The sequence below is a fragment of the Osmerus mordax genome, chromosome 10, assembly GCF_038355195.1.
Source record: "Osmerus mordax isolate fOsmMor3 chromosome 10, fOsmMor3.pri, whole genome shotgun sequence".
NCBI classification, from domain to species: domain Eukaryota; kingdom Metazoa; phylum Chordata; class Actinopteri; order Osmeriformes; family Osmeridae; genus Osmerus; species Osmerus mordax.
This window is the reverse complement of record NC_090059.1, coordinates 16963249-16991112: the sequence shown is the minus strand read 5'-3', so window position 1 is coordinate 16991112 and position 27864 is coordinate 16963249. Positions and strand designations below refer to the sequence as shown.

The 27864-nt window shown below is 47.3% G+C and overlaps 4 protein-coding genes across 6 annotated transcripts; 2 read left to right on the top strand and 2 right to left on the bottom strand.

Moving 5' to 3' along the window:
- Positions 1–549: 549 nt before the first annotated feature.
- Positions 550–5720, bottom strand: LOC136950850 (pre-mRNA splicing regulator USH1G-like). Its single transcript, XM_067245333.1, has 3 exons — positions 5557–5720; positions 1781–2231; positions 550–1383 (listed from the first exon to the last, which is right to left on the bottom strand). Exons 1-3 carry the CDS (start codon positions 5718–5720, stop codon positions 550–552), a joined length of 1449 nt encoding a protein of 482 aa, XP_067101434.1.
- A 1163-nt stretch (positions 5721–6883) lies between these two features.
- Positions 6884–10635, top strand: LOC136950345 (proton channel OTOP3-like). The gene is made up of 7 exons (XM_067244646.1): positions 6884–7325; positions 7549–7685; positions 7779–7837; positions 8016–8167; positions 8512–9200; positions 9368–9547; positions 10008–10635. The coding sequence occupies exons 1-7, from the start codon at positions 6977–6979 to the stop codon at positions 10176–10178; spliced, it is 1737 nt and encodes a 578-aa protein (XP_067100747.1). The 5' UTR covers positions 6884–6976; the 3' UTR covers positions 10179–10635.
- Positions 10281–22634, bottom strand: hid1b (HID1 domain containing b). Of its 2 annotated transcripts, none has more exons than XM_067244644.1 (19): positions 22499–22634; positions 21521–21670; positions 20972–21142; positions 19307–19420; positions 16585–16691; positions 16239–16355; positions 15428–15647; positions 15239–15295; positions 15001–15141; positions 14206–14296; positions 13939–14090; positions 13374–13452; positions 13112–13276; positions 12686–12916; positions 12357–12508; positions 12172–12261; positions 11963–12054; positions 11629–11787; positions 10281–11194 (listed from the first exon to the last, which is right to left on the bottom strand). In XM_067244644.1, the coding sequence occupies exons 1-19, from the start codon at positions 22562–22564 to the stop codon at positions 11131–11133; spliced, it is 2418 nt and encodes an 805-aa protein (XP_067100745.1). In that variant the 5' UTR covers positions 22565–22634; the 3' UTR covers positions 10281–11130. The 2 variants fall into 2 exon arrangements, with proteins under 2 accessions (XP_067100745.1, XP_067100746.1); XM_067244645.1 differs by having other exon boundaries at positions 19307–19417.
- An 869-nt stretch (positions 22635–23503) lies between these two features.
- On the top strand, positions 23504–26911 carry LOC136950478 (urokinase-type plasminogen activator-like). Of its 2 annotated transcripts, XM_067244833.1 has the most exons (11): positions 23504–23676; positions 23923–23977; positions 24078–24179; positions 24272–24425; positions 24773–24870; positions 24952–25002; positions 25089–25278; positions 25435–25586; positions 25679–25819; positions 25907–26055; positions 26329–26911. In XM_067244833.1, exons 1-11 carry the CDS (start codon positions 23620–23622, stop codon positions 26521–26523), a joined length of 1344 nt encoding a protein of 447 aa, XP_067100934.1. In that variant the 5' UTR covers positions 23504–23619; the 3' UTR covers positions 26524–26911. The 2 variants fall into 2 exon arrangements, with proteins under 2 accessions (XP_067100934.1, XP_067100935.1); XM_067244834.1 differs by lacking the exon at positions 24952–25002 and having other exon boundaries at positions 23523–23676.
- The last annotated feature ends 953 nt before the right edge of the window (positions 26912–27864 follow it).

Here is a 27864-nt window from a genome sequence, read left to right as displayed (position 1 = left end):
TGCTGATGTAACAAAGTGATAATCATTTTAGTTCTCCCCAGGACATATGTATGCGTTTATGGTTTCCAAATAAAAAGCTACTACTATTTTACCATTATCTCAAAACAGAGGTCTACGAAGCAGGATTTGGGAGTTAGCGAGATACCAGCCTATACCAGCCTGTTATCATTATCAGGTTATTATTATAAATCATATTATAATATGAACATAAGAATATATATACAGTATATATACAGTATATATATAGCTATATATAAACAAACACACATCAATTTAAATGTTAAGTGTAATGTTGAATAAAATCTACTTTTAATTTATCCTCATCACAGGCTGGTAACAGTTCTGTAACTGTCCACTAGATGTCCCCATTAACCAGTCTGTGTCCCTGTTTGTACAGATTAAAGACAAACTGACAAAACGTTACAACATTACAGCTGAGGGTGTACACACATCTCCACGTAGTCCATGTGACTAGTCATGTGACTAGTCACATGTGACAAGTCATGTTTGGCTGATAGAGAAGATGATCCAGAGGGGGGCTAGAGAACCTCAGAGCTGCGTGTCTTCCATGGCGTCCGGCTCGTCCAGGGCATCCAGCCGTCTCCTGCAGGCGTCCAGCAGCTTCTTCCTGGGGCCCAGGGGGATGTGGATGCTGGTGAGGTCTTGGTCGGAGCACAACAGCAGGGCCTCCAAGTCGATCTTCTCCCTCCTGAAGATGGCCATGAACTCCTCCATGCTCTGGGAGGCCAAGAAGGTCTCCAGAGGCCTTCCCTCGGGCTCCTGCTCCTCGTCCAGCCCCACGTCGGCCTCCTCCCAGGGCAGCTCCTGCCTGTTCCTCTCCTGCAGGCTCAGGGCACTGCCGATGCTATCCTCGTCCAGGCTGGGCGAGCGCCGGGGAAGACGCCCGCGCAGGCGCACGTTGGGCGCCCTCCCCACCGGCTCGCTGCCCACCACGCTGCCCTCGTCCCGGCCCCCCATACCGAACAGACCCCCGCTGACATAGTTCCTCCTGAACACCATGGTGCCCAGACCAGGCCGGGTGAACAGCGAGTCTCGGCCCGAATCGCCGCTGATCTCTGAGTAAGCCGCCTCATGGAGGCCCGGGTCACTGAGGGCTCGCGAAATGGTGTCGGCGTCATCGTCGTCGTCGTCATGGTTCCCGCGGGGGAACATGTCGCGGATGTTGAGGCGTGAGCGGTCCTTGGAGTTGGCGTAGGTGCCCTGCTTGAGGAACATGACGTCGCTGCCCAGCTGGAGGCCTGAGAGGGAGCGCACACTCTTACGGCCGTCCTCGTAGATCTTGAAGGTGCCGTCCACCTGTCTCTTCTTCTCAAGCTTCCGCTGGATCTTGGTCTTGCCCTTGGCTGTGGAGTGCAGCGTGGCCTGAGGAAAATCAGATGGTGGGTGGTCAGATGGCTGAATCGGACTATTAATCAGAAGGTTGCCGATTCGATTTCCCGTCCGTGCAAAATGACGTTGTATCTTTGGGCAAGGCACTTCACCCTACTTTCCTCGGGGGAATGTCCCTTTACTTACTGTGAGTCGCTCTGGATCGTCTACTAAATGTAAATCAAACGAGGCAATTGACAAAGAGGTAAAGAAAACCGAGCAGTCCATCGCTTGAGGAAACCTTAGATAAACCTTTATGAAACTAGACTGTAAGGATGGGAATACAGTATAGACAAAGAATATATTAAATGCTTCTATAGACTGTGTGGGTCTATGTATAACATCCCCTAGAGAGTGTGATTACAAGAGAGTGATTTGCGAGAGGCCAAACCTGCGAGTATGGCATGTTGGAGGTGACGGTGTTGAACTGGGGCAGCTTTCGACCCATCGTGCTGCTGCTGTTGTAGCTGGAGAAGCTCATGGCGTCCGAGTTGTCCGAAGCCTCCTTCAGGAACTTCCTCTCCATGCGCTCGTGGTGTTTCCTCTGAAGCTTCACGCAGTCTTTGATCCTGCGCTCGGCCGCGCGGAACGCCCGGTCCTTCAGCTTGCTCACCAGCTTGGGGTTGAGGGTGATCTGCTTGGCAGCGATGGAGTCCAGGTAGCGGACGCAGTCCATGTGGCTCTTGGAGGCGGCCATGTCCAGCGGGGTGTGGTAGTCGCTGTCCAGACACCACACGTTGGCACCGAAGGACACCAGGAAGGAGAGGCAGTTGTGATGCCCGTTGGCAGCGGCCAGATGGAGAGGCGTGTTGCCCCAGATGTCACATTTGTCCGGGTCACCGCTGGAGAGAGGAGGAGAGGTGGCAGAGAGGTGGATGGAGAATTAGTGGAGAAATCGAGAAAAATCTTTTTAAATACAAATACTTTTATTTATTTTTTGGCGTGACAGTATGTTAATTCACAGTTATCACTAGATAAACCCCATGACCTTTACAAGCACAAAAGACACATTTAAAAAAAGAAGTATTAACCTAAATAAAGAAATAAAGAAAGGCAACAAATACATAATGTATAAACATGCTAAAAATGTCATATAAATACAACCCGGCTGGCCCACACCATGCCCGTCCCGGTAACCAGCCCCCACCAACCTGCACCCATCTCTGGATACTTCCTAGCTGGCATCCCTCTGACCCTGGACCAGGCTGCATGCCCAGACAGCCAGATGGCCCAGCTGAGAGCCAGGACTCGCCAGGCAGCTCAGGGAAGCCATCCACAGCGCCTCCACAGCATCAGTGTGTAGCTGCCCAGACCTGGAGCTGTGCGTTAACCAATCAGTGTGTAGCTGCCCAGACCTGGAGCTGTGCGTTAACCAATCAGTGTGTAGCTGCCCAGACCTGGAGCTGTGCATTAACCAATCAGTGTGTAGCTGCCCAGACTATTGGACCACCACTGCTGCTGTCGTCATGGAGATAGACTTAGAGATGTCCTCTTTAATTTAACCCTGAACTCAGGAAGAAAAATGACTCATTGGCTTGGCTGACTACCACTGTGTGATAACAAGCTATCCTGCATGCTAACAAACGTATCCAATTCCCTAATTCCCATATACATGTGATGTAATAGGCTACTCAGGTGTTAACAGTAAGATGATGACTTAATTTCACTTCCTAGTCTGGGGATCGAGGCCTGTCACTTCCTGTCTCACCCCCCGCGCCGACAACCTGGCTCCTAGCTCAGGTGTGATCAATAATTGAAGAACTGCAGGTGAAACATGACAGTGGTGACCATGCATTATTCACCACACACACACTGAGGCCCATCTTTCACACACACCCAGAGACGCTACGACCAAAAGCACGAGGTCACCCCATCTGACGTTAACCCTGATTTCAACTTCCTGTTTGAAACCTTAGAGCAGACCCCAGCAGTATGCCTGTCTCTGCAAGGGCCTTTGACATCAAGCACATGAACACAAAGATTCATGTTTCTCAAACTTCCTGATATACCTGACATTAACAGTACTGTTTGTAGATTTTTGTCATTTTTGTAATTTACTTCCTCGTATACTTAATGGCTAATGTTTCTAATAATTAGAGAAACGCTAAGAAATACCCCTGTGAGGGAATCACACCTTCTTGTCACAAACAGTAATCTGACTACAAACAGCTCTGCCATAGTCTTACACAACAACTACAGTTCCCATCCTCCTTGGCGTCGTATAGAACAGTGTTTCCCCTACCATTATATTAGGGGGGCGCCCTGCCCCCCCAACGGCACCCCCCACCCCACCTGGAAGGTCAAGTTAATAAAAAATAAATTAAAAAATAAAATAACGTAATAAATAAAATAAAATATATATCAAATGTATTTTATATATAGCATCCAATCCCAAAATAAGTCATTTAAGGTTACCTTTCCTATAAAACAGGTCTATAGCTTGCTCTTTTATTAAATAAACTGAATGACCTTATGTTACTTATCTTATTTACATGGCGGCATGTCATTTCTGTCTCTGCATGGTCCCCACCCCCCCCAAAGCTGTAAACCTATGGGAAACACTAGAAGTAGCGGACCATGCTGTTGCAAAATGAATATCATTCCCCTCACAGGTCCAGAATTAATGTTGGTCTGTTACAAAATACTCTCGCACCGAATATACCTCATAAGATTTAGTTTCTGAAGTCTTTTTTTCAAATCCACTTGGAAAAAACTGTCACTTCTGTGGTGGAAAGCTTTTGTTTACCTTTTGCCAGTTCCATGGATCTCCTGCACAGTTTCTGACACCGTCAGTGTGTGTAACCTCCAAGGACCATTGTGTTTCCTATACGACCAATCCATCATGGTGACCTTTCCTTTCCCAATATCCACTCTCCCTCGCCGCCATCGGCCTCGACCGCCCCTCTCTTTATTGCACGCCTTATAAACCCCTTCACAGGGGCTGCGACATACAGGGGCCATAACACCGGCAGACAGCCTCATTTCTGATTCTCAGGGGGTTTAGGCCACAGCCGGGCTTTCATGGAGCTATTACAATAGGTAGTTAATCTTATACCTTTCCAATCCTGCTTTGTCCAGCACTCCAAACCTTAAACAAAAGACAGAGCTGATATGGCACACACACAAATGGGATTCGACTGAAGGGGTAGCTCAAACTTATCGGACCAGAATATAGTCTTACTGCTTCTGCCCAAGGATCCGGTTTTCTCTCCTGTTTCCCCATTGAGAATGTATTGTGTCATACAGTGTGCAGCCCACTAATTAGGGAATACGTGCGCACCCGAATCTTAGATCTGTTTGTGTTCTGTGTGGGCCTGATGATTGTAAGCACTATCTTTCAGTGGAGCCTTGTTGTTAGTTACAATACGGGGCGAGGAATAGGGTCTTTTAGAAATGGATCGCTATTAAACGGCTGCTGTTTCACAATTAAATCAGATTTATTACCCGTGAGAGATCTTATGTGATGGCTTTCATATCACAATCCGACCCATCGTCAATGTGTGTGTGGGTGAGAGAGAGAGAGAGAGAGAGAGAGAGAGAGAGAGAGAGTATGAGAGAGTATGAGTGTGTGTGTGTGTGTGTTTGGTAGGTCATCCTCCTGCCAGTGACCTTTCAAGGCTGTTAAAATGGAAAATAGTCCATCCATCTCCTAGCAGGGATCGGAGGCGGTGATGGGAGCAGAGACTGCATTAAATCCTGAACTGGCACAAAGGATTAGACTGAATGAACACGTATACATGTGTGTCTTTAGATACTTCACGTATCGTTATAATACACACACAAATACTGACTTTACTTTTTAGTGTAGGTTATACTGTTTTCCGTGCAACCCCTACAGGACATTACATTGACAAAAATGTAATGTAATGTTTCGATAAGTTCTGATAGTAAAATGTTGACTAAAACAATGTAATATATTGCATAATATGTGTCAAGGATGCATTACTTGATCTTACTATCGTAGTACTATGACCTGCCTATTGGGACACGCGCTACCAAGTTGTTATCCACGTTGTGCGCACTGGCGCGCGAAAATGACAAGCCGAGACATTGTTGGGATGAATTGGGTTGACAGCATATTAGAGGTAAATATATGTTTAAGGGCTGCAGGTGTTTAATAGTCTTAACGACGTTGATGCAAAATATATTTATCCGCGTGCAACTTACCCTCTTCCCACAATCAGCCGTAACGCATCAAGGTTGCCGTGGTAAGCGGCCCACAACGTCGGTGTCATTCCATCTTCATCCGGCGCGTTCAGCTCTTTCCGTGTAGCCTCCCTCAGTAAATCCAGGTAGCCGTCCCGGGCCGCCCGGTGGTACCGGTCATTCATTGTGCCCACGGCCCACGGCCCCGAGCCAGCCTCACGTCCGGTTGAAAAGCATCCAGTGGCTGCGAGCTTGCCCTCCACTTGGGGCAAGTTTATCCAGGACGCCGCGTCCGATAGTCGCTGTTTGTTTTTTCGCTGAGGCAGGGGCCACAACAAGTAACCTGCGCGGTTGCCAAGGACACACACAGCCCCGGTCTAGTTGTCAAACAGGGGGGTGATGGGAAATGAGTACGCCTACTTCCCAGCCCCTGAAATCTGCACCGTCAAGGATCGTTCTAATAAAGAAAAGTGACATGTCACTTGTTTTGATTCGTTTGTTTGGTTACAATAAATTACGAATTAAACTAGAGATCACCTTAATCATTCTGTCAAATAATGTTCATGGATTGTGAAGACAGACGAAATTTAATCAGATCAAAAAGTGTTTCGCTTATATAAAACATGCAAAACTGTATATAATTTGCATTTGTGGAATTTGTTTAAATATAAGCCTGACTCAACTTCTTAAAACAGCATATTTGTGTTTATCTACAATGTGAGGCTTTTATTTATTTGATCATTTTGAAAAGTATTTATCCTAGTTTTGTTATCATTTGGTTTCAATATATTTGTGAGCTGGGGAGGGAGGGTGATTTCAACTTTGCAACTCAAAAGTGTTAAGTATAAGTTTCAGTGACTTCCTGATTATCTTTATCAACCACTTGTCATTGATAATGGTATGCGTCAGTGACGTCGGTGACTGGTGCAGACTGTATTAATGTGGTTGTTCCTTTAGCGTGTCTCAAACAAAACACTTATTCCTCTCGTATTGTACTATTCCTACAGGGAACCCCATACAAGTTAACAGCATTGGGGTATCAGATCAACTAACTGATTGATCAACTGCTCAACCGGGCAACTGACTGAACCAAAAAATGTTTTTTATCTATGCAGAAAGGTACACAACTCAAGTCCTTAGTTTCAAAGGTGTGCCAAGATTAATAGATCACACCCACACCTTGTGTGGGCGGGTGTAAACACTTGAATCTGAAGGGGACTATGTTTCCACAGGCTCTAAAGTACACATGCCATTATTCAATGGACTGAGACTCATTCAGGTTCACGATTGTCACTATGAAGGTCAAGGAGAGTGTGTGAAAGCCACCTACGAACTGAGTGTGTGAGAGAAAGAGTAGTCTAGAGAGACCGGGGGGAGCGTGGAAACGAAGGAAGGACCGGTAAAGAACTGGAGACGTGACCCGGTGCTAAAAGCTGAAATCATGGTTTCAGAGGCGGGTGTGTCCTGGGGAAAGGACCTGCACGACGAGGAAGATCCCAGGAGCGAGGAGGACTCGGACCCAGACGGAGACCCAGTCCTGGTGTGGGTTCCCAGCGGGAGGCGGCTCATCTCTGGGCTGCTGGGCCTCAACGTGGTGCTGCTGGGGGCAGCGCTGGTGGCTGGACAGGCTTTCAACCCAGAGGCTCTGAAGCACCAGGAGCCTCTGGTGTTCATACTGCTCCTGATGGGACTCAGCATGGGGTGGATGCTGTGGTACCTGCTGTGGGCCAGGAAGAAACCGGGGAGATCCCCACACAAAGACCACCATGCTGGGGGTTCGCCCATCAGAGGTAGGCGTACCATTTGTGTCAACACACCCATGACCTGGCAAGGGAGGGCACTGAACTGTGTTCATTATGAACTTTGCACAGCGCCGGCTCCAGAGATGATAAAGGTCGGTCAGAAACAGCCTAGCACCTGTAAATGCCGCTAGTTGGTTTTCCAAAACATTTTGTTGTCATAATGTTTATCAAATTAATTGAGGGATTTTTCCTGTTGACTTCCCCGTGCCAGTGGTCCTCCTGCTCTTTGCTGTGTTGAGTCTCCTGCTGCATGTCTTCAGGATGGGCTACGCCATCCTGATGAAGGAGTGTTCTCCAGCTGCTAAAGTGATCTTCCCTTTTGTGGAGGCTCCCTTCCTGGGGCTGCAGGTGAGGATCGTCAAGCGTCTGTGCTTTCACACCCTCTCCCTTTGTCCTCTTGAGGGACTGTGGCTAATGTCTTCTTCTGTGTTCACTCTGCAGATGTATTTTATCTGGGCTCACTCCAAAGATTGCATTCACAAGCACAAGATCATAACCAGGTGCCTCGTGTATCACATGATACACATATGTGACCCCCAGCTGGTGTTATTTCCTTTTGTTTTTGACTATTTACAAGGAATCAATGTACATTTGCATGAACTGTGCCTGTTTGTCCTTGTGTTTGTGTGTGTGTGTGTTTGTGTGTGTGTGTGTGTGTGTGTGTTCATGGTCGACTAGGTCTGGCCTCATGGTGACCCTCAGTGCAGACCTGTTGCTGTGGCTACATGCCATCTCAGAAGACACAGTGCACCAGGAGATTGAGTTAGAAAAGGATGATTATGACGAAGATGATCTTACTAACACTTCATATCGCATTCCAATGTCCTCAGGTAGGCTTCTGTACCAAGGCTGGAATCCTCAATCTTGTTGTCCTGGCAAGCTACCATCCTGTAGGTTTTCACTTTAACCCTGTTCCCGCACGCCTGGTTCTAATCATTTGCTGGGTGACAAGTTGAATCATGTTTGTTTCAACTGCGGTTGGAGTAGAAACCAACAGTACAGAATGGTAGATCTTCAGCCTTGTCCTGAACATTCAAGATTCCCCCCATTCAGTTCCATTCAGTCCCATACGTATCAGAAAAGACAATTACAACTTACAAAAGGATATGCATGAAATCCTGTCACAGGCTGTCTTGCTTATGAAACATTTCGTTAAACTATGTTTAAATGGCAGGTGTGATCAATGCAACCCTATGCAAGTGCAGTGCGAGTGCAGTTTGCCTCGTGTTCCGGAAAGGCTACGAAGTCCTGTACCCCTTCAACATAGAGTTCTATCTGATGGCTGGCTGCATGCTCTACGTCATGTGGAAGAACGTGGGTCGGAGGGTGAGTCCTGGCCCCCACCCACCTCACGGCCAGAAGCTGACCCTACACATCGTTCGCGAGGGTGGGATCTTGTTCGGCCCCCTGCTGGGTTTTCTCGTCCTCGTAGCGGGGGTGACTTCCTTCGTCCTGTATCAAGTGTGGGTTGGCCAACGCCAGCACCGTACCAATGCCTTCCTCATATTCTATGGCTACCATCTGGCTGTGATGCCCGTCATGTCCATCTGCTGCCTGGCTGGCATGCTGGTCCACAAGCTGGAGAGGAGAGCCACCGAGGGAGGGCACAACCCCACGCGTAGCCTGGACGTGCTTCTCCTGGTGGGGGCCGCCCTGGGCCAGCTGGGCCTGTCGTACTTTTGCGTGGTGGCTGCCCTGGCTTTGGGGACTAGCGGGGCCCTGGGAAGCCTGGACCTCGCCTACTCCCTCCTCAGCCTGCTGGAGCTCCTGCTCCAGAACATCTTCATCATCGAGGGCCTCCACAGACACCCCAGTCTGGCCCTCGCCAAAAGCAAAGAAAGAAAGAGAAGCAGCATATTCAAGGCAAGTATTCCCAGCTGGATGACAGGTCATGGGAAATATATATATATATACATATATATATATATTGTTTTTACATCATGTGACAACATCTAAACATATATATATGTATAAAGACTATCCAAATGAGGTGAGTGATGCTCACGTCCAACCCTTCTTGTGTCCCAAAGCTGAAACGGAAAGACAACGGGGAAATGAGCGAAGTCAGTCCATCAATAGACATCTGCATGGCAGCGGTAGGAAGTGCTTCTCCCCCACCAGCTGAGAAGCAGGGAGGGGGAGGCAAAGCACCCTGGACCAAGAGGGCCATGCAGGAGATCTGTGCCTTTCTCATCCTGTCAAACATCATGGTACAGTCCCTGTGTGTGTGTGTGTGTGTGTGTGTGTGTGTGTGTCTGGTGGTGGTGATGGGGGGAGGGGAAGGGGGGTGTTGAGTGGCTGGAGGTGATCAGTGATCATATCCTATCCTTGCAAGCACATTTAGTTAACATTTACATTGTCATTTAGTCATCTTATCCAGAGCGACTTACAGTAAGTACAGGGACATTCCCCAGAGGCAAGTAGGGTGAAGTGCCTTGCCCAAGGACACAACGTCAGCTTCATATACTGAAGCTGCAATAAACATTGCCTGTCTGACTGGTACTGTATATATGTATATACATATATATAACATTACACAAAATAACTAATTGAGTTGGAATCATTTGCTGACAGCTTGGTCCCCCCCAGTTCAAAAATCCCATCTGCACCCCTGCAGACACCTGACTTAACTACACATATGTTTCCTCTCTGATCTGTCCCCATGCTCAGCTGTGGGTCATCCCTGCCTTTGGGGCCAACCCCCAGTTTGAGAACGGTTTGGGGAAGAAGTTCTTTGGGTTCACTTCCTGGTTCGTGCTGGTCAACCTGGGCCAGCCCCTGGGAGTCTTCTACAGGATGCACTCTGTGGGAGCCCTGGTGGAGCTGCTGATCACTGCCTGAACACCACATTACTGACCCCTACTGGAGGGAGGGTCACTTTATCTGAATGTTAAATGTTGAAAAATGTAAAAGATTTAACAAATTTAAGTAATTACTAGTTAACATTGGACCAAATTCTTACTCAAAGAAAAAGTAATATTACGTGCTGCAAGTGATAATGACACATTATTTAATGTATTGTACATTGTATTTCACAAATATATTCATGACACAATGTTTGTGTATAATCATTGGTGAAACAATCATTCTTTGCCACATTCCTCCTCTCTCCCTCCTTTAGGAATTATTGACATTCTTAAGAACACAAAAACCTAATGCTTATACAAATGATTAAGTTCACAATGACCCTCCTTTTCTCAGACAGTAGAACACTGAAGGGCCTGTCAGGTCACCTCCGCTGTCACCCAGGTGACGGCTTCAAGTAACTTGTCAACTTGTTACTTCTCTTTTTACAAACTTCAAAGACAAAACAAATGAACTTCTCATAGATGAAAGAAAATGAGAGATAGTCACTCATAAAAATATATCAAAAGACAACGATGAAACTATGTGCAGTAAATCTTCTATTCAATCTGAAAAACAGTCAACTGTAAGCATTTAGAAACCACAGTTACTGTTTGTGTTTGGCAAATAGGTGGGAAGATACAACAGTGAGTTGAAAGAAGAGGACAGAATTGATGGGTGACTTCACATTTTCCAACTTGACAACCGTCAAAGGAAAACTAAGCTGCATGTAGTAAAAGTTGTTTGACAGTTTACACTGTTTCCGATGGGGGGGAAAGAAAAGTATAAATGAAAAAGTATTTTCATTTCTGTACAGAAGTGGCACTTGTAATCTTCAGTCCTCCTGCGCACCCTAACCCTGCCCTCATTCAGACTTCAGTTCAGCTGGCAGGATGGCAGTGCTGGTAGAGTCAGTTAATACAAGCTGCACAGGTCCTGTTTATCTCAGCTAAACCCTCTGGATCTCAAAGAGTCGGACATCCGTGTCATACCAGATTGGGGGATCCACGTTTCTGTGGCAACAGGAGCACAAGGAAGGAAGGAAAAAAAATGTGATTGTTCAAATTCTCCAGAGGAGTACCATGACAACCGCAAAGCAGTTCGCGGCATGGATTCAGCAGGTGTCAGACCCAATAAAGACCAACTGACGTGTTTAGGTTACAGAGTGACTGATACACAATGGAATAAACAAGTACAAATACAGTTTCCATTGAATTATTTTCTTCTAGGGATCAGCATGAGTTAGTCCAGTCTTCACATAGAGTGTACTAGTGTTCACTTTATGGCCTTGAAGGGGGTGCGATGACAATTTAATCAAATCCAAATAACTATTTTAAATACGTTTAAAACAGGAGTTGAATACTTCATTTTTGTGATTGTTATGGTGATCTAAAGGGTTAGGGTTTGGGTTAGGGCTAGGTTTAGGGTTAGACCAGATTTAGCTCACCGTAAGTAGATGACTCCCCACATGTACGTGCGGAACCACATGGCGGTGCCTGCGTTGGCCTGGTACTTCCTGATGAGGATGGGGTGAGGAACAGGGAGGAGGCCCACCAGCGTTCCATGCTGGAGGAACTTCAGGATCTCCGATTCATCCGTCAAACCCCTTGAGAGGATAACCAGACACACACACACACACACATCACTCTCCCGTCAAGCTGTTCTACGGGACGGTTTTCTGTTTCTGATGTTCGTCACCACAGATGGAAGCCCCACAACCTTGTCTGATCCTCTCTCCTGGCCCAGCGCCCCTGGAGGAACAGCAGGGTCTTGTCTCTTACTTGTCTATGCAGATCTTCTCCACCTGAGGAACCAGGACCTGTAGCAGCCTCATGATGGTCTGCAGAGGAAGCTTGGTCTTCCAGGAGAGCACCTGACACAGCACATCACACCTGGTCAGCAATGTTCAACATCGTACGACTTCTAAATCCTCTTTTGACCAGGCTTCTCAGAGGTAAGAGCCGCATATTAACGGGGCGGCATATCTCACCCAGTCTGGGGAGGGGCTCCAGTATGTGGTAGATGACGAGACACTGGACATGCGACTTCTGGGCGTCGCTGACCCTGACTGGAAGATCTCCTGACAGGAAAACAAGAAGATACGCCCCGTTTCACAACGTGGTCGGTAAAAACCTTGCCATCCCCCACAGAGAACCCTCTCAGAGTCGTCCTTACGTCGTTCTCTCTTTCCGAGTTGGACTCGGTGTCGCTGGGCGCCGCGATCCCGCTGTGGTCGGCAGCCGCGTTCGTGGGAGAGCGGCTGTGCTGCAGAGCAACCAGGGTGCCGTCCTCAGACACCTGAGTCTTCTCTGTCAGCTTGTCGATACCTGCGCGGTCAAAACATCACCCACGCTATGAATACAAACACTTCTCACGACCTCTGAAAAGCAAACCAAAACCGAACGCCTCAAATAACCAGTATCAACTGAGAGATAAGACTTGGTTCAAGGTCAGCACAGCCGGACCCTGAACACCCTGTGTGCATCGAGAACAGCAGAGTCTACCTGGTGTGGCCACCAGGCTGGCTTTGAGGGTGCCTGGCTCAGCCAGGATGGCGGGGCGAGAGACCTCCATGGAGCTGATCTCCTGGGAGGAGGTGCGGGACATGCCGGAGGCTGCTGTCTTCTTCTTCTTCTGCAGAGCCGTCTGGATGGACGCCGTGTCGGACGGCAGGTTGGCGAGCTGGTGGAAGATGCTGCGCTTGCGGATGATGGCATACACCAAGTTACAGTTACCTGAAAGACAAAAGACGCTCAACAGATGAGAAAATCTGTCTCTATGGACTCTGTGGAAAGCACAACCTCCATGGAGACATCTGACTGACTACACACCAGATGTTCCGTTAACAAATTCAGAGCTACACACCTTAAAGCACTAAAGTGTGATTACATATCCGCATCGGCAACAACAAGGACCAGCAAACAACTTACCATCAAACTGGTACTGGATGATGTTGTTGAAGACCTCCAGGAGGAAGAAGACCAGGTGGTGGTTCTGGGAGGTGGAGAAGAGGAACCAGGTGGTGGAGAAGGCCTCCAGGAGGTGGAGCAGCTTGTTGGCTGCCACCATGGACAGACTCTTTAGGTAGGGAGACACTGTGGAGGGCATGGGAACAGCGTGTACGCTCAGGAGACTGCAGTGTACATGTTCAGCCACCAGGGGCCAACGGGAGTGTTTCATTAAGATCCTCACCGTTCACGATGATGGTGAGCAGGCAGTCAAACAGGGGCTGCAGCCGTTGGTGACCACTGGTGATGATTTTGTGGAAGATCTAGGCAATAATAGTTTGGACGCATTTAGAACAATACTCCTCTCAAACTTCACTTCCATCTCAAATCAAATCAATTTGTATAGCCCTTTTTACAAGCAATGTCACAGAGGGCTTCACACATGCCCATAGAACTGCCCCTCAGCCAACCTCAAACCCTCAAGGAAGACAAGGAAAAACTGACAGAAAAACTCACTAGAGGAGGAAAGAAAATGGAGGAAACCTTCCTAGACGACACATTACATTTTACCTTTACATTTAGTCATTTAGCAGACGCTCCTATCCAGAGCGACTTACAGTAAGTACAGGGACATTCTTCCGAGGCAGGTAGGGTGAAGTGCCTTGCCCAAGGACACAACGTCAGTTGTGCATGACCGGGAATCGAACAGGCAACCTTCGGATTACTAGCCCGACTCCCTCACCGCTCAGCCACCTGACTCCCTCTACACAGTGTGAGACAGGCCTGTGGAGGGTCCATGAGTAACTCACCACGATGAGGAGGTCAGCGTGAGTCCCAGTGAACACAGGGATGTCCATGGGCACCCGGACAGAGTACGGCTTGTTCAGACGCACGCCAAAGTTTCTCTCTCCGCTGAGCAGCAACAGGATGAACACACCGATGTGCATTAGGCCCACACAGGCTGCAGGTGGGCAAGATGGGCTCACGGTCAAGGCCAGACACACACAGAAACGTGCCACACACACACACATACACAGTTTGACGTTATGAGTCAGAGAGAGTGCAGCGTGGCTCACACTGATCCGCTCTGGCGTCGTTCAGGTAGAACAGGATGGGGACCAGGATGTCCAGTACATCGCTGCTCTTCAGCACAAAGAACAAAAACTTCTGAAACACACAAACACAAACACGCACGCACACACACACAAGCACACACACATAGTGGTGAGCTTGCCCATTCTACTGTATCCCAGGCCTGGGACTGAGAACAGTGGAACTCAATAAAATGCCCTGAGCAAAAAAAAAAAAGAAATAACAAAAAAATCCTGTTGACTGAGAGGTTGAAAGGCGTTGACTTAATGTTCTCCTGACCCTGAACGAGGAAACTCAAGACTTTATGAAAACATCCGTCATGTCATCAAAATGCAGGATTGCTCACACAATGAGCATGCTACAGTGCCAGAGGCAGGCACCCTCAGTCCCAGATGGCAACGATGCAGTTAGTTTGTCCCAGTTCAAGAGAAAGGGCAGCCCTCCAACGCAGCTGTGCTCTACACATGAGTCAATGCTACTCACGCTGCCTTCACTACATAACAGTAGAAAACACAACCACAAGAATAACTTTCCCTTTCCATAACAAGCTGTGGGAACCTTCCTCCATGACCACAGCTGTTGGGAAGCGTTTAGGTGGAGGAGGTAAGATGTGGAAAAAACAAATGTCCATTTAAACAAATCGAAAAAAAGGTTTAGAAAAATAAAAGTTTCAAACGTTAGAATTTTTTTTTTCAAAAAATATATAAATGTTTTGAAAAAAACTTCAAACTTGTTTGGGTCGTGTTGTGAGTAAAAACAGTGAGTTAGCGCTCAAAAACCTTGTTGAAGTCGCAGAGCTTCCAGAAGAGAACCAGGAGTTCCTGGTGGAACTGGATCTTCTTGGTGGAGTTGGGTAGGTATGTCTGGACCAGGGGGTTGGTCAGTAGCCGAGCCAGGCCCTTCAGGATGAAGCTGAAGTCCTGGAGGACGAGGAGACAAAAGAACAGTCAGCTCCTTTCCTGATTGTCTCTCAGGAAGGTGAGGAGCATTCGATAGGACTTCTAGGTCTTCTCTCACCTCCTCTCTGTGGATTCTGGACAGGTAGTTCACAAACAGGTTATCAGGTCCTACGGGCTGAGGAAGAACGAACATCTTCAGTGAGAACAAGACGGGGATTCTATTTAAAGGATTCAACCACAACCTATGAATCCATGAGGATCCAGACTCTTCCCCAGGTATGAAGGACTGTGGATGGGTCAGTCTCACCTCCTGCTCCTCCATGGTGGAGGGGGAGTCCGAGGGGTCCACATCTGGGAGGGCGACGGTGGCCTCGTGCTCCAGTGTGACGATGAGGATCTGGACGGCATGCTCCACCAGCTGCTCCCGGTAGTCGGAGACCAGCAGGTGGTTGTAGGGGATGCCGTAGCCCACCGGGTCGTAGGCACACACCACGTTGAGCAGGGAGGTGAAGAGAGGCAGGGCGTGTCTGAGAGGGAGGTGAAGAGAGGCAGGGCATGTCTGAGAGGGAGGTGAAGAGAGGCAGGGCATGTCTGAGAGGGAGGTGAAGAGAGGCAGGGCATGTCTGAGAGGGAGGTGAAGAGAGGCAGGGCATGTCTGAGAGGGAGGTGAAGAGAGGCAGGGCGTGTCTGAGAGGGAGGTGAAGAGAGGCAGGGCGTGTCTGAGAGGGAGGTGAAGAGAGGCAGGGCGTGTCTGAGAGGGAGGTGAAGAGAGGCAGGGCGTGTCTGAGAGGGAGGTGAAGAGAGGCAGGGCGTGTCTGAGATGGAGGTGAAGAGAGGCCGGGCGTGTCTGAGAGGGAGGTGAAGAGAGGCAGGGCGTGTCTGAGAGGGAGGTGAAGAGAGCCAGGGCGTGTCTGAGAGGGAGGTGAAGAGAGGCAGGGCGTGTCTGAGAGGGAGGTGAAGAGAGGCAAGGCGTGTCTGAGAGGGAGGTGAAGAGAGGCAGGGCATGTCTGAGAGGGATGGGGGTGGAGGAGGAGGGAGGGAGGGAGGGAGGGAGGGGAGACGGAGGTGTCGTAGATCATGGGGGTGCGTTTGCATGTGCGTGCGTGTGTGCTTGCTACCTGTTGTCTGTGGAGCTGAAGAACGTCACCCAGGGGTTGAGGATGTTGCTGTCGGAGGAGGGGGCCAGGTACATGGCCTCTGAGAAGCAGGTCAGCAGCAGCTTCAAGAGCTCCGTCCTGAACACAGAAATAAGCCCGCTAGCTCTCCAGAAGGAGGGGTGGCGACAGAACTACAGGAAAAGGGAGAGAGAGAGAGACAGAGAAAGAGAGACAGAGAGACACACAGAGAGAGAGAGAAAGAGAGACACAGAGAGAGAGAGAGAGAGAGAGAGAGAGAGAGAGAGAGAGAGAGAGAGAGAGAGAGAGAGAGAGAGAGAGAGACAGAGATTGCTGCCGGCTAGCTCACCTGTTGAGGTCGTGGATGTAGTTGAGGGGGGGGGACTGAGCGAAACCCACCCCAGCCTCCCAGATGTACTCACAGCTGTCTATCGACTGCATGTCCTCGGCCAGGTCCTGCACCGAGAGAACAGACCAACAGACCTTCAGCCAAGGCTACCACCACATTTCCATGAGATATGAAAAAATAACTCCAACTGCTTATCTGGAATGAGCAGAGCAGTGAGTCAGGATAAAATGTGGTGGTGGAAGAGGACATATTCATGTGCGAGACTGTACAGGTAATGATGAGGGTGAAGATTCTGGATTTCTGACACACACAGATGAGCAGTTATGTTGACTCTGTCCTGGGTGCTGACCCAGGGTTAGGGTTAGGGTTCGAACAGAGGGGGAATGGTTTAATTCTAAAAGGCTACACTCCATGACTACATTATTTTCTGCCATCTACTGCTGAGATAAAACTTAATACTGACATAAAACAGTATGGCAAAAATTCTTCTGACATGTTTACCGTGTTTCCTGTGAAACAAAGTGATGTTAGGTAAACGGTGGTGAAAGACCACACAAGGTCACACCCAGGAGAGGAGACAGTGCTTGGATGTCGGCACGCAGTGTTGACAGTTATTTCCGACATCAAGACATCAAGTGACACAGCGAGGCAGGGCGGAGCGGGGAGCCAGTGTTCACACGTGACACAGCGAGGAAGGGCGGAGCGGGGAGCCAGTGTTCACACGTGACACAGTGAGGAAGGGCGGAGCGGGGAGCCAGTGTTCACACGTGACACAGCGAGGAAGGGCGGAGCGGGGAGCCAGTGTTCACACGTGACACAGCGAGGCAGGGCGGAGCGGGGAGCCAGTGTTCACACGTGACACAGCGAGGCAGCGAGGCAGGGCGGAGCGGGGAGCCAGTGTTCACACGTGACACAGCGAGGCAGGGTGGAGCGGGGAGCCAGTGTTCACACGTGACACAGCGAGGCAGCGAGGCAGGGCGGAGCGGGGAGCCAGTGTTCACACGTGACACAGCGAAGCAGCGAGGCAGGGCAGAGCGGGGAGCCAGTGTTCACACGTACGCTCGCCTTGTGCCTCGCATTCGGAGCAAGCCGGACACTCGGCCCAAAATAACCGCCCACGAGACCTCATGTGAGATAACAGGGACTGACAAAAACAAAAAAGGGCCCGACTTACTATTTTACTGTTACTTTGCTTGAAGGGCAGCAACATAGAATCATATGTACATTGTTGATTATCATTTCGGGAAGACGACTTGAACTCCTCATAAAACCAGGCAAAATGTCATTTTAAAATGTGTAAGAATTTTTATAATCATTTACCAACAGTACACATGAATATTTTTATATTTATTCTTTTTTTATACTTCATTGGTTTGGTGGCCCACCTGTATTACCCTAGCGGACCACTCGTGGTCCACGGCTCACAGCTTGGGAATCGCTGCTTTTGTGTATGTGTGTGTGTGTACACCTGTGTGTGTGATTAGCGAGTCCTTGAAGCAGCAGGGACGAATAACACCTCTGGCAGTTCTCCACTAACATGAGACATGACATTTCCTTAAGTGGCGGTGAGTGAGTGAGAGTGAGAAAGAAAGAGAGATATTTGAGAGAGAGAGAGAGAGAGAGAGAGAGAGAGAGAGAGAGAGAGAGAGAGAGAGAGAGAGAGAGAGAGAGAGAGAGAGAGAAGGTAGTGGTCATCCAGAGGATCAGACAGGCAGCCATTTTCCCTCACCTCCTCCACACAGCAAGACTGTTGGTGTTTGCTCAGTGGATAAGGAGCTCTATCCTTTCCTCAGCCCAGTTCACAAACATGGCTGTGAGCCACACCTCTCTCTCACAGCAGAGACGACAGTCACTCATTAACCCTGGCAGGCACCCTGCTCCGGGGGTGGGGCTCACGGGGGGAGTAGTGTTCGCCACAGGGCAGAACAACAGGGGTAATAGCATAGATTTGCGCTGATAGACACGCATATTTGGAGGTGCGCATAAAAGTAAACACTAGTTCCTGTAAACACACTTTTTTTCTCTTCAGATCCAGTTATTTTCCATCATAAGCAATGTTTGAAACAAAATGTTTAGGTTTCTCATTCAAAGGGCAGCAAAATGTTTGTCGTAGGTCATTTCTCATGGAGTATCATCAGCTCCAGGCACAAAGGTAATTTCTTCTATGTGCTTCTCAACACTGGCTGTTGTTTGGAGCCCAGGTGCACTGAGAATTCATGTAATAAACCGGTCAGGTTTGGGGGCACATTTGTGTGCTTGCCAGAAAGGCATTGAAATGATGGGGAGAAGAGAGGGAGTGTCTGTGTGTGTCTGTGTGTGTCTGTGTGTGTGTGTATGTGTGTGTGTGTGTGTGTGTGTGTGTGTCTGTGTGTGTGTCTGTGTGTGTGTGTGTGTGTCTGTGTGTGTGTCTCTGTGTGTGTGTCTGTGCGTGTGTGTGTCTGTGTGTGTGTGTGTGTGTGTGTCTGTGTGTGTCTGTGTGTGTGTGTGTCTGTGTGTGTGTGTGTGTGTCTGTGTGTGTGTGTGTGTCTGTGTGTGTCTGTGTGTGTGTGTGTGTGTGTCTCTGTGTGTGTGTGTGTGTGTGTGTCTGTGTGTGTCTGTCTGTGTGTGTGTGTCTGTGTGTGTGTCTGTGTGTGTGTGTGTGTGTGTGTGTGTGTCTGTGTGTGTGTGTGTGTCTCTGTGTGTGTGTGTGTGTGTGTGTGTGTGTGTGTGGTAGTGGACTCACAGGGCCATTCTTCTTGTGACTGTGGACAGTGAAGTCAGGACAGAAGAGCAGGTCAGCGATGGCCATCAGCAGAGACTCAGCCAGAGGTCGGCCCTCATCATCACCTTCTTCCTGCTAGGGGACAAAAAACGATCATGAATTATTAACACACACGACTCATACAGGTTCTGTCGCAATACGTTAGGAGGAAATGAAGTGAAGTGTTTCAAAGAATAACAGGTTCGGTTGCAATACGTTGGGGTAGGAAATAAAGTCCCACGGTCAGCATTTCAGGGAATAACATAAAAGTGCATTGAAAGTACTTTTTGTGTTACACAGTGAAATCCTCTCATGGAGGTATCTCTCACACACTGAGGACCTAAACGTTTCCAATCATCAGATTTACATTACGGGGAGTAGCTCTTTCACACTGCCGGTCCGCATTCACCCGGTCTAACACTTTAATTAAAGGTTATTCAATACCTTCCCAATTCAACCCCCAGACTGGAGGGAGAGAGACAATATGTCCAGTGTTCCCTCTCTAGGTAACAGGAGACCCAGGCTAGCCTAGCCAGCAGCAGCCATGGAAGGAAGGCCCCCTCTAACGAAGCCTTCCCTGGGCTAACGGTGACCTTACCACAGCCCCAGCCACCACTTCCATCTTCCACCCCTTTCCCCCTGCTCTGGAAGTCTGAAAACACCCAGGAGGTTCTGGAAATCACAGCCCCTGCCAACCAGCTGCAGAGGCAGGGTTAGCTCTCCAGTGAGGGGCTGAGATACTTTAACCCCGCCCGGCTGAAGGGGTGTTGACAGATCAAACCCCCGGCTGAGGAAGAAAGGTCCACCTGTCCTTGTGTCTTCACCACCCCACGGTGTGTCACATCACACTGCTGGGAACAGGACTCCAAACCTTCTCCTCCACATGGAAACAACTTAACCCTGACCCACTGAGATCCAATCTGTTTGAAGAGACCAGCCGAGAGACCTTTAAAAACAGCAGACAATACAATATGTGCTCAAACTGAGTGAATTCACAGATGGCATGGGGTGTAACCATAGTAAAGATGTTTGGTTTGTTGCCTTATCGGAAGCAAAGGGACTGGTTCCGTGTCTTAAGTGCATTCCTTAAGTGCTGCAGTCAAACCGCAGGGTTGAGGAAGCTAGCATGTGAACTATCACCTTACAGCTGAGACAAAGTAGTCCAGATAGACAGAAAAGTAGTCCAGATAGACAGAAAAGTAGTCCAGTTAGACAGGAAGTGCTGGTTGCCTGCACACACACTGAGTTCACAAACTGTGGGGATTGGTTAATGACAGGCTATCTTTCTGTCCTCAGGCGCCTGAACACACTCTCCAGAGAAGAGAAGTCTCTCTCCGGTTTCTGATAAGAGCCGTGCCGTTTATCTCGGTGCCCACAGGAGAAATGACTAGAGACCCTCACTGAAACTTACAACGACCGTGACTGTGAATAATTGACCCAATTTGCATCATTCAGCATACTTTCAACTGCAATGTACTGTACGCCTCACAGCGGTGGAAGGAAAACTGCCTTTCGGTGATGCGCAGAAATTCAACCCCATCTATCAAAGGTGTGCGGAGGGGTGGATAGTGAGGGAGATGATGTAAGACATCAGCATCTATGTTATCAACACTGCGATTGGAACTAGTTTTCCGGCGAGTCTCTCACCCCTGCCCTCCCTGCTCCAGGCACTGTGGACCAGAAGAAACCCCTCCAGTCTGCATCCTCAAAGATGTAGGGCAGGATGCGGGTTAGCAGGCGGGTGCAGTTCAGGACAGTCCGTCTCTCCTTCTCTGATTGACAGCCGCACTCTGCACCCTGGACTAGCTTCTCCACTGCCTGAAACCCAGAGGTAACACAACACTTAGACCACCAGAAAACAAGAACAGGCTCATATTATGCATTGGCCGAGCTGACTGTTTGCTCATTTCGCAGACCGCTAATGCACAGGAGTAAAATTCAATATACAGCACCCCACAGGGGATGAATGTGTGACCTCTGACCCCTGTAAGGGATGACCCTACTACGTGAGAACAAAAAACAGCCACATTCCTTTCACACTGACTGTATCCAAGACATTTGGCCCCAGCAAAGATAATCAAACACCAGACAGGGCCAGACAGACACACGCACCTGCAGTCTGTCTCATGCCGCTCATTTCAAATGTGTTTGTGGAATTACAGGGACACACGATGACACTCCGACGATGCACATTACCTTATAGCAAAGGGTTGCCAGGTTTGACGGGGATTCCTCTCTCACGGCTCGTATCTCGGCTGCAGGCACAAGAGCAAACACGTCCTGGACTGTGGTGGCGGTGTCGGCCCAGAACTGGTCCCAGAAGGCATCGTCTGTGGCTTCCACCGGCTGGGGAAGATGGGGCACAAGACAGGGTTCTGTAACGTTTCCCATGACCAGAGCAGTGAATGAGAGTGCCTCATCTTAAGCCAGACCTGGCTCTTACGTAACCCCCTCTGTGAAAAGCACAGGGGTTGTGATGCTGCTATTAACTCATATATTATTCACAGCTGTACAAGGCTGGGGAGGACTATAACTAAAGATAGCCACTATTAAAAAACCCTGAATAAACGCACACTGTAAAATATAATATGTATCCATTCAAATGATTAAGTAAACCCAGCTAATGGTTTGTTTATTTTTATTCTGTTGGATTCTTCCAGATTAAACCTTAATTATGTTTTAATGTGTTCGTATCATGGGTTAAATATGTATAATACGTCTCATTTCCATATTATAGCCTACTGCGACGAGTAGCATAACATGTTTTAGAAATAAGCAATATCAATTCGACTCCACAGCCGGGAATCAAGTTTACCTTACAATAAATGCACCTGCCACTGAAAGCTATACAAACGTAATTGTAATAGGCCTAATGGTAAGAAAAATGTGTAGCCTACGTGTAATGTACAGCACAGACAACGTAAGCAATTCGTATGCCAACGTCATAGATAAACAAACTTAAATATCACATCGAGCTCAAAAAAGTTAAACGTTTGATCGCAACGTTTAATGCTAGTAAAAATGCAGTTAAAGTGTCAACCATCTCTCACTCATGCGTCAGGCTGCAATTTATCCAACCATCTGGCACTCGAACTACTATTTTTATCTTTCATGGAATAACTCAATAATATGTCGTCTAAATACAATATACCAAATGTGTTTTATTCAACCAACCTGTGTTTTGGTTGTGAGCTGTATCACTGCTTTTCGGAAGTGAAGTTTGGAATCAGCGTTGCCCATTTTCCAGAACAACTACTTGCTTCGCATGAAGCGCCTGTAGCGGTGAGTCGTGGATAATCTCTCTCATCCAGCTCTGACAGCTGCTCTGCTCTCCCACTCAGTAGGATTTGAGCTAAGCAGGATCCACACAAAACGACTTCCGGGATCCAAATGTACATATTTGCTTTATTTTTCATTCACTGGCGTGCCATTAACCTTTTACACATTACGATGAATCAGCAACGCTTTTCACTTGTCAATTACGTGAATCAACACTGACCAGCAATGTGTAACATCATCACCATTTTCCTCGAATTCAAAACACTAATAACTCATTCGTTATTTCTTATTTTTAACAGCAGAGCCAAAGTGACTCCGTGTGATACAGAGGTTGGCTAAACCACACTGGTAAGGTGCGGATGGGCAATCCTTTCTCTGCGGAGAAATATGCTCTAGATGGCGCAGTAGACTACAAAATGTTAAAGGTTATTGAAGAAAAACAATGATGTCGCCTGGTGCTTCTGATTACAAGAGTTTCGAAATGTTCACATTGACCGTTACTTATTATCAGTTGTGGCCTGTTGTGTACCTCAATCCTGAGAAGAGTGGACAACATTGTTGTCACTCTCATCGCTTAATATCACAAGGCCATTGGCAGTGACAAACTAATATCTGTTTGATGGTTCTCATGGAAACGTCTCAATACAATCCAGGAAAATGATGCCAATCATCTAGTCTCAACTGCTCCCTGTTTAAGAAAAGCTACACATTTGAACTCCTTTTGGCATGCTCCTGAATATTTTATCTATCTGGATTAGGGTTTGGATGAGTAAGCAAAATATTAATAATTTTCAATGGCAATGACAAACATCCAAATGTGTCAGGATGTCAGACAACCTCCTCCCACCCAAACAACTCCTCCCACCTCACATAAAGAGGCTGTATTCCCTGCAGAGAGACATAAACCAGAGGACTAGCCCCTACAAACCCAACTAGAGCTTTGCACAGTCAGATACCCAGTTTGAATTATTAAACAAAAAAATTGAAACTTAATATATATTGTAAGAACAGAAAAGATGTCAGTCTTACTTATTTTAACCACAGTGCTGACAGCTGTGGCGATGACAGGCGCAGTGAGTATACACTTGGGTTTTCTTTTTCAACATATTTTGTTCTGTTATACTCTTTCACCTGTAACTGTTTTGCCTCGTTTTGCCTTGGTTTTACCTGTTTTGTTTTGGTATTTGATGATTAATTTCTCCTTTTTGGTTCTACTAACCCTGCACAAAGTTGGTCATGCTTGGGATTCTGTTGGAAAACATTGTTTGTTTGGTATGAACACAAAAATTCATTCCATCTTTTTTTCCTTTTCTTTGTAGGGCTTGTCGAGACAGAACAGAAGAATCTCTTTTCATTTCTCCATAGGAAGATCAGGTACAGTCAAGCATGTGTCTATTCTGCCTCACTGACTAATGCGCGTTGATGGTGCCTGACTCATGCTCATGGATTGACATTCACTCAACACCTTCTGCAGGTGAAATCTGCCTCAATGGAGGCACCTCGATCCCTTCCCTGAGTGGAGACCACATGTTCTGCGCATGTGCTAAAGGGTTCATGGGGAAACGCTGTGAGACAGGTGAGGACTGATACCTTACAGCCGTGGAACATGTCTGCTATTCCTGTCATCGATGGGGGACGTGAAATGGCTACTTTTCTCAATTTCTTTAGATACTACCGCCAGCTGTTACAACGGCATTGGTCTATATTACAGAGGAACAGTGTCCCATTCTAAGAGCGGTCTGCGGTGTGTGGAATGGGACTTTGACACTAGAGAGAGTCTGATGACATCAGATGTCCGATCAGGGAGGCATAACTACTGCAGGTAGTTGTATTTTTTGTAATATTTGTATTTTTGTATTTTTATATTTTTATATTGTAATTCCGGCAACTTATATTTTATTGTATATTTAATTCTATTCTAATCACACTTAGTACTGCTAGTTTATGTACCCTTAGTATAGTTAGTCCACTAATTTAAATTTTAGGTATATGTTTATTGTATGCACCTTCCTGCCAAAGCAAATTCCTTGTCTGTTCAAACTTTCATGGCGAATAAATCCCTTTCTGATTCTGATTCTGATGAATACGTAGACTTGTGTATTATAGAGTGGGATGCATGCATGGCTATCGTATTTGATAGATGTCTGATGTCTGATGTTTTATCTTCAGAAACCTGGAGTTCAGACGTCGTCCATGGTGTTACGTCATGAAGGGTCATCTGCTGGTTCAGGAATATTGTGATATCCCTCAGTGTGACTTTGGCACAAGTAAGTGAATATTATAGTGAACAGATAGATTTTTTTTATCATCGACATCCCCTTTATTAAAAACACACTGCAAATGTGTAGGTTTTGATCCTACAGGTCCACCCGAACATCACCCCACTGAGCCTAACACAGGTAGAGTCCGTTTTCAATCTGAACAAGCTTGATGTGTAGGTGTTTATGGTCTTGATTAATGACACGATGGCAAACTTGTCTTCCAGTAACCACATGTGGCCAGCGTCCTAGAGGGCAGATGAAGATTGTTGGGGGGACAGCTGCAGCAGTAGAATCCCACCCATGGATAGCTGCCATATTTTGGAAGGGTAGGTCTCAGAAGAGGGCGTTCCGCTGCGGAGGAAGCTTGATATCTCCCTGCTGGGTCCTCACTGCCGCCCACTGCTTTCCTGACGGGTAAGGCTTTTGAGATTTCCTGAAAGTCAACACCGGCTGGGTTACTGCGGAGAAGCCGCAGGGAATCGCACATTCGTTCAGGCTTTGTGTTCATTTACGAGTCTCTCGCAGGAGAATATTTGGAACCAGGCACTGAAATGTGTGTTTTTCTCCCAGTTCTTTTACCAAAGCTCGCCGCTTTTCTGTCACACTTGGGAAAAGTGCAATCAATGAAACCGATGACACCAATGAACAAACATTTCAGGTGGAAGAGGTTATAATCCACTCCGACTTTGACAACAGCGAGGGGAATTTTAATAATGACATTGGTTAGTGTGCCATGGTTGTCTTCATCTACAGTATATAAAAGCCTGCCCTGTAGGGCCTTCAGTCTAATGTTTGAGGACTCATGTTTCCCCAGCGTTGTTGAAGCTGAGGGCTACGGCGGGCCAATGTGCAGAGCAGACAAGCTCTGTAAAGACAGTGTGTCTAGCACCAGCGGGCCAGACACTAAATCCTGGAATCTCTTGTGAGATTGCCGGCTACGGCAAGGAGAGGGAAGGTGGGTCAAAGACCTATAATTCAGACATGTATTCTCACACACCCACCATTGATTTTCAATCCTTAACAGAATGGCTTTGTGTTTCAGGTTTATGGTACAACTCGCAGTACCTGAGAGAGGCCAAAGTGAATCTCTTGGCCAAGCGTGTGTGCCAAGGAAAGGAATACTACGGAAACCTGATCACGGATAATATGTTCTGTGCTGGTCTGCCTGACTGGAGTCAAGACGCTTGCAAGGTATATCATTTACATTTAGTCATTTAGCAGACGCTCTTATCCAGAGCGACTTACAGTAAGTACAGGGACATTTCCCCTGAGGCAAGTAGGGTGAAGTGCCTTGCCCAAGGACACAACGTCATTTGACACAGCCAGGAATCGAACCAACAACCTTCCAATTACTAGCCCGATTCCCTAACCGCTCAGCCACCTCACTCCCCTAGGCATCTTGTTCAAAATTGTGGCGTGTGCATTCGTTTATCCCCCACACTGACATGGATCTCTCTTCCCTAGGGAGACTCTGGGGGGCCTTTGGTGTGTGAGGTGGATAATCGGATGTTCCTCTTCGGCATCATCAGTTGGGGTGAAGGGTGTTCCAGGGTGCAGCGGCCGGGCGTGTACACCACAGTGACCAACTACAACCGATGGATTGAGGAGAAGACTGGCCTGTCATCCATTACCTCAGGCTCCATGTTCCCTTTAAAGTGACTTCAAGTCACTCTGAAAACAGAGTAAATCGAAGTGCATTTACAAATCTGAATACTTGTAGTTCTCAGCAAACTATTGGCCTCTGTTGGACTTTTGAATTGTGTTTTTATGTAAATTGAATGTATATATAAAGTATTTCAGTGGTGCTACCTACTGTATAATTTGTTGTGCGATAGCCAGTGTTCCCATGCTGTTTTGTGGTCAAATGGGAAAATACATTTTTTACTTTCATAACTGATGTTGATAAATATAACAATGATGTATATAATCATTCTTATTTTGGTTTTACATCTAGAATAACTATATGTACATAATCATGATGTGACTCTAATCTTATATTCTTTTACCCGTTCATCTGTTTTTTATAAATAAAATCTGTGTGTGATTAATAAAACTATGATTTGTCATACTTGAAGCAGCACAACACTATTTTCTATACTAATATTCTTAGTTTCACGTTTTTTGAAAAATTATTATTTCTTTATTTTCGAACCTCGGACCTCACTTCCAACGTTTTAAAACTTTTTTTCGAAACTTTTTTCCCAAATGTTTATTTTTCTCAATCTTTAGATAATTTTTTTCAAAAAATAATTTTTAAACTCACAACACGACTCAAACTAGTTTAAAGTTTTTTCGGTACAATAGCTTTGTCTCATAACGTGCTAGTTTACATTTACATTTACATAGGTACTAGTTGCACAGCACCTATCAATAACTAATATCAGAGTGAACATCCGGTCTGGCTGATGTATTTCAGTGAAGAGTGGATTTAGCGTGTACTCTGGGGGGGGGGGGGGGGGGGGGGGGGGGGAGTCCTGATAACAGTCGAGGCTTCACATGCAACGAGGGGATTAGTGGAAACCCTGGATGGGAGGCCCTAGCAGTGGCAGCTGGCCGTGGTATTTTGGTTTTGACGCCTACGTCACAGGAGAAAGTGTGGGAAAGGAGTGGAGTGTATAGTGCTAGCTGTAGCAGGACGTACACTCAGACTGACCCCACAGCTACCGTAAGCCCTCATGACCTCATCTGGTTCCGGTTTTCCCAAGAGTAAGTAATTCAAGACAGACGGACATGACTCAAATCAGATTTGAGGGTGTGCTGGGACCCCCTGTGCAGTTTGACACACACACACACACGCACACACACACACTGCCACTGGTAACAGTCAGTGTATGAACATGCATGCCAGTGGGGGAGGGGGGGGGGGGACTGGGAAGGTCAGATGATTCAGTGTTTTTTAGCTTTGGTCCTTCTGAGAAACAGGTTGTTCATGCATTGTCCACTTGCAGTACTTGCATTTCTGTAATATTAACAATGTTTGACTCTTGGCTGCATTTACTG

Bases quoted from the DNA above. Each gene is read 5' to 3' on its own strand.
- LOC136950850 (XM_067245333.1), bottom strand. From the start codon at position 5,720: ATGAATGACCGGTACCACCGGGCGGCCCGGGACGGCTACCTGGATTTA. The intron at 2,232-5,556 runs GTAAGTTGCACG...TCCTCTCTCCAG, and splicing joins CGGCTGATTGTGGGAAGAGG to CGGTGACCCGGACAAATGTG. The intron at 1,384-1,780 runs GTTTGGCCTCTC...GATTTTCCTCAG, and splicing joins CCAACATGCCATACTCGCAG to GCCACGCTGCACTCCACAGC.
- LOC136950478 (XM_067244833.1), top strand. From the start codon at position 23,620: ATGTCAGTCTTACTTATTTTAACCACAGTGCTGACAGCTGTGGCGATG. The intron at 25,820-25,906 runs GTGGGTCAAAGA...TTTGTGTTTCAG, and splicing joins CTACGGCAAGGAGAGGGAAG to GTTTATGGTACAACTCGCAG. The intron at 26,056-26,328 runs GTATATCATTTA...TCTCTTCCCTAG, and splicing joins GGAGTCAAGACGCTTGCAAG to GGAGACTCTGGGGGGCCTTT.
- hid1b (XM_067244644.1), bottom strand. From the start codon at position 22,564: ATGGGCAACGCTGATTCCAAACTTCACTTCCGAAAAGCAGTGATACAG. The intron at 14,091-14,205 runs GTGAGCCACGCT...GCCCACCTGCAG, and splicing joins CGACGCCAGAGCGGATCAGT to CCTGTGTGGGCCTAATGCAC. The intron at 13,453-13,938 runs GTGAGTTACTCA...ATTATTGCCTAG, and splicing joins ACGCTGACCTCCTCATCGTG to ATCTTCCACAAAATCATCAC.
- LOC136950345 (XM_067244646.1), top strand. From the start codon at position 6,977: ATGGTTTCAGAGGCGGGTGTGTCCTGGGGAAAGGACCTGCACGACGAG. The intron at 7,326-7,548 runs GTAGGCGTACCA...TCCCCGTGCCAG, and splicing joins TGGGGGTTCGCCCATCAGAG to TGGTCCTCCTGCTCTTTGCT. The intron at 7,686-7,778 runs GTGAGGATCGTC...TTCACTCTGCAG, and splicing joins CTCCCTTCCTGGGGCTGCAG to ATGTATTTTATCTGGGCTCA.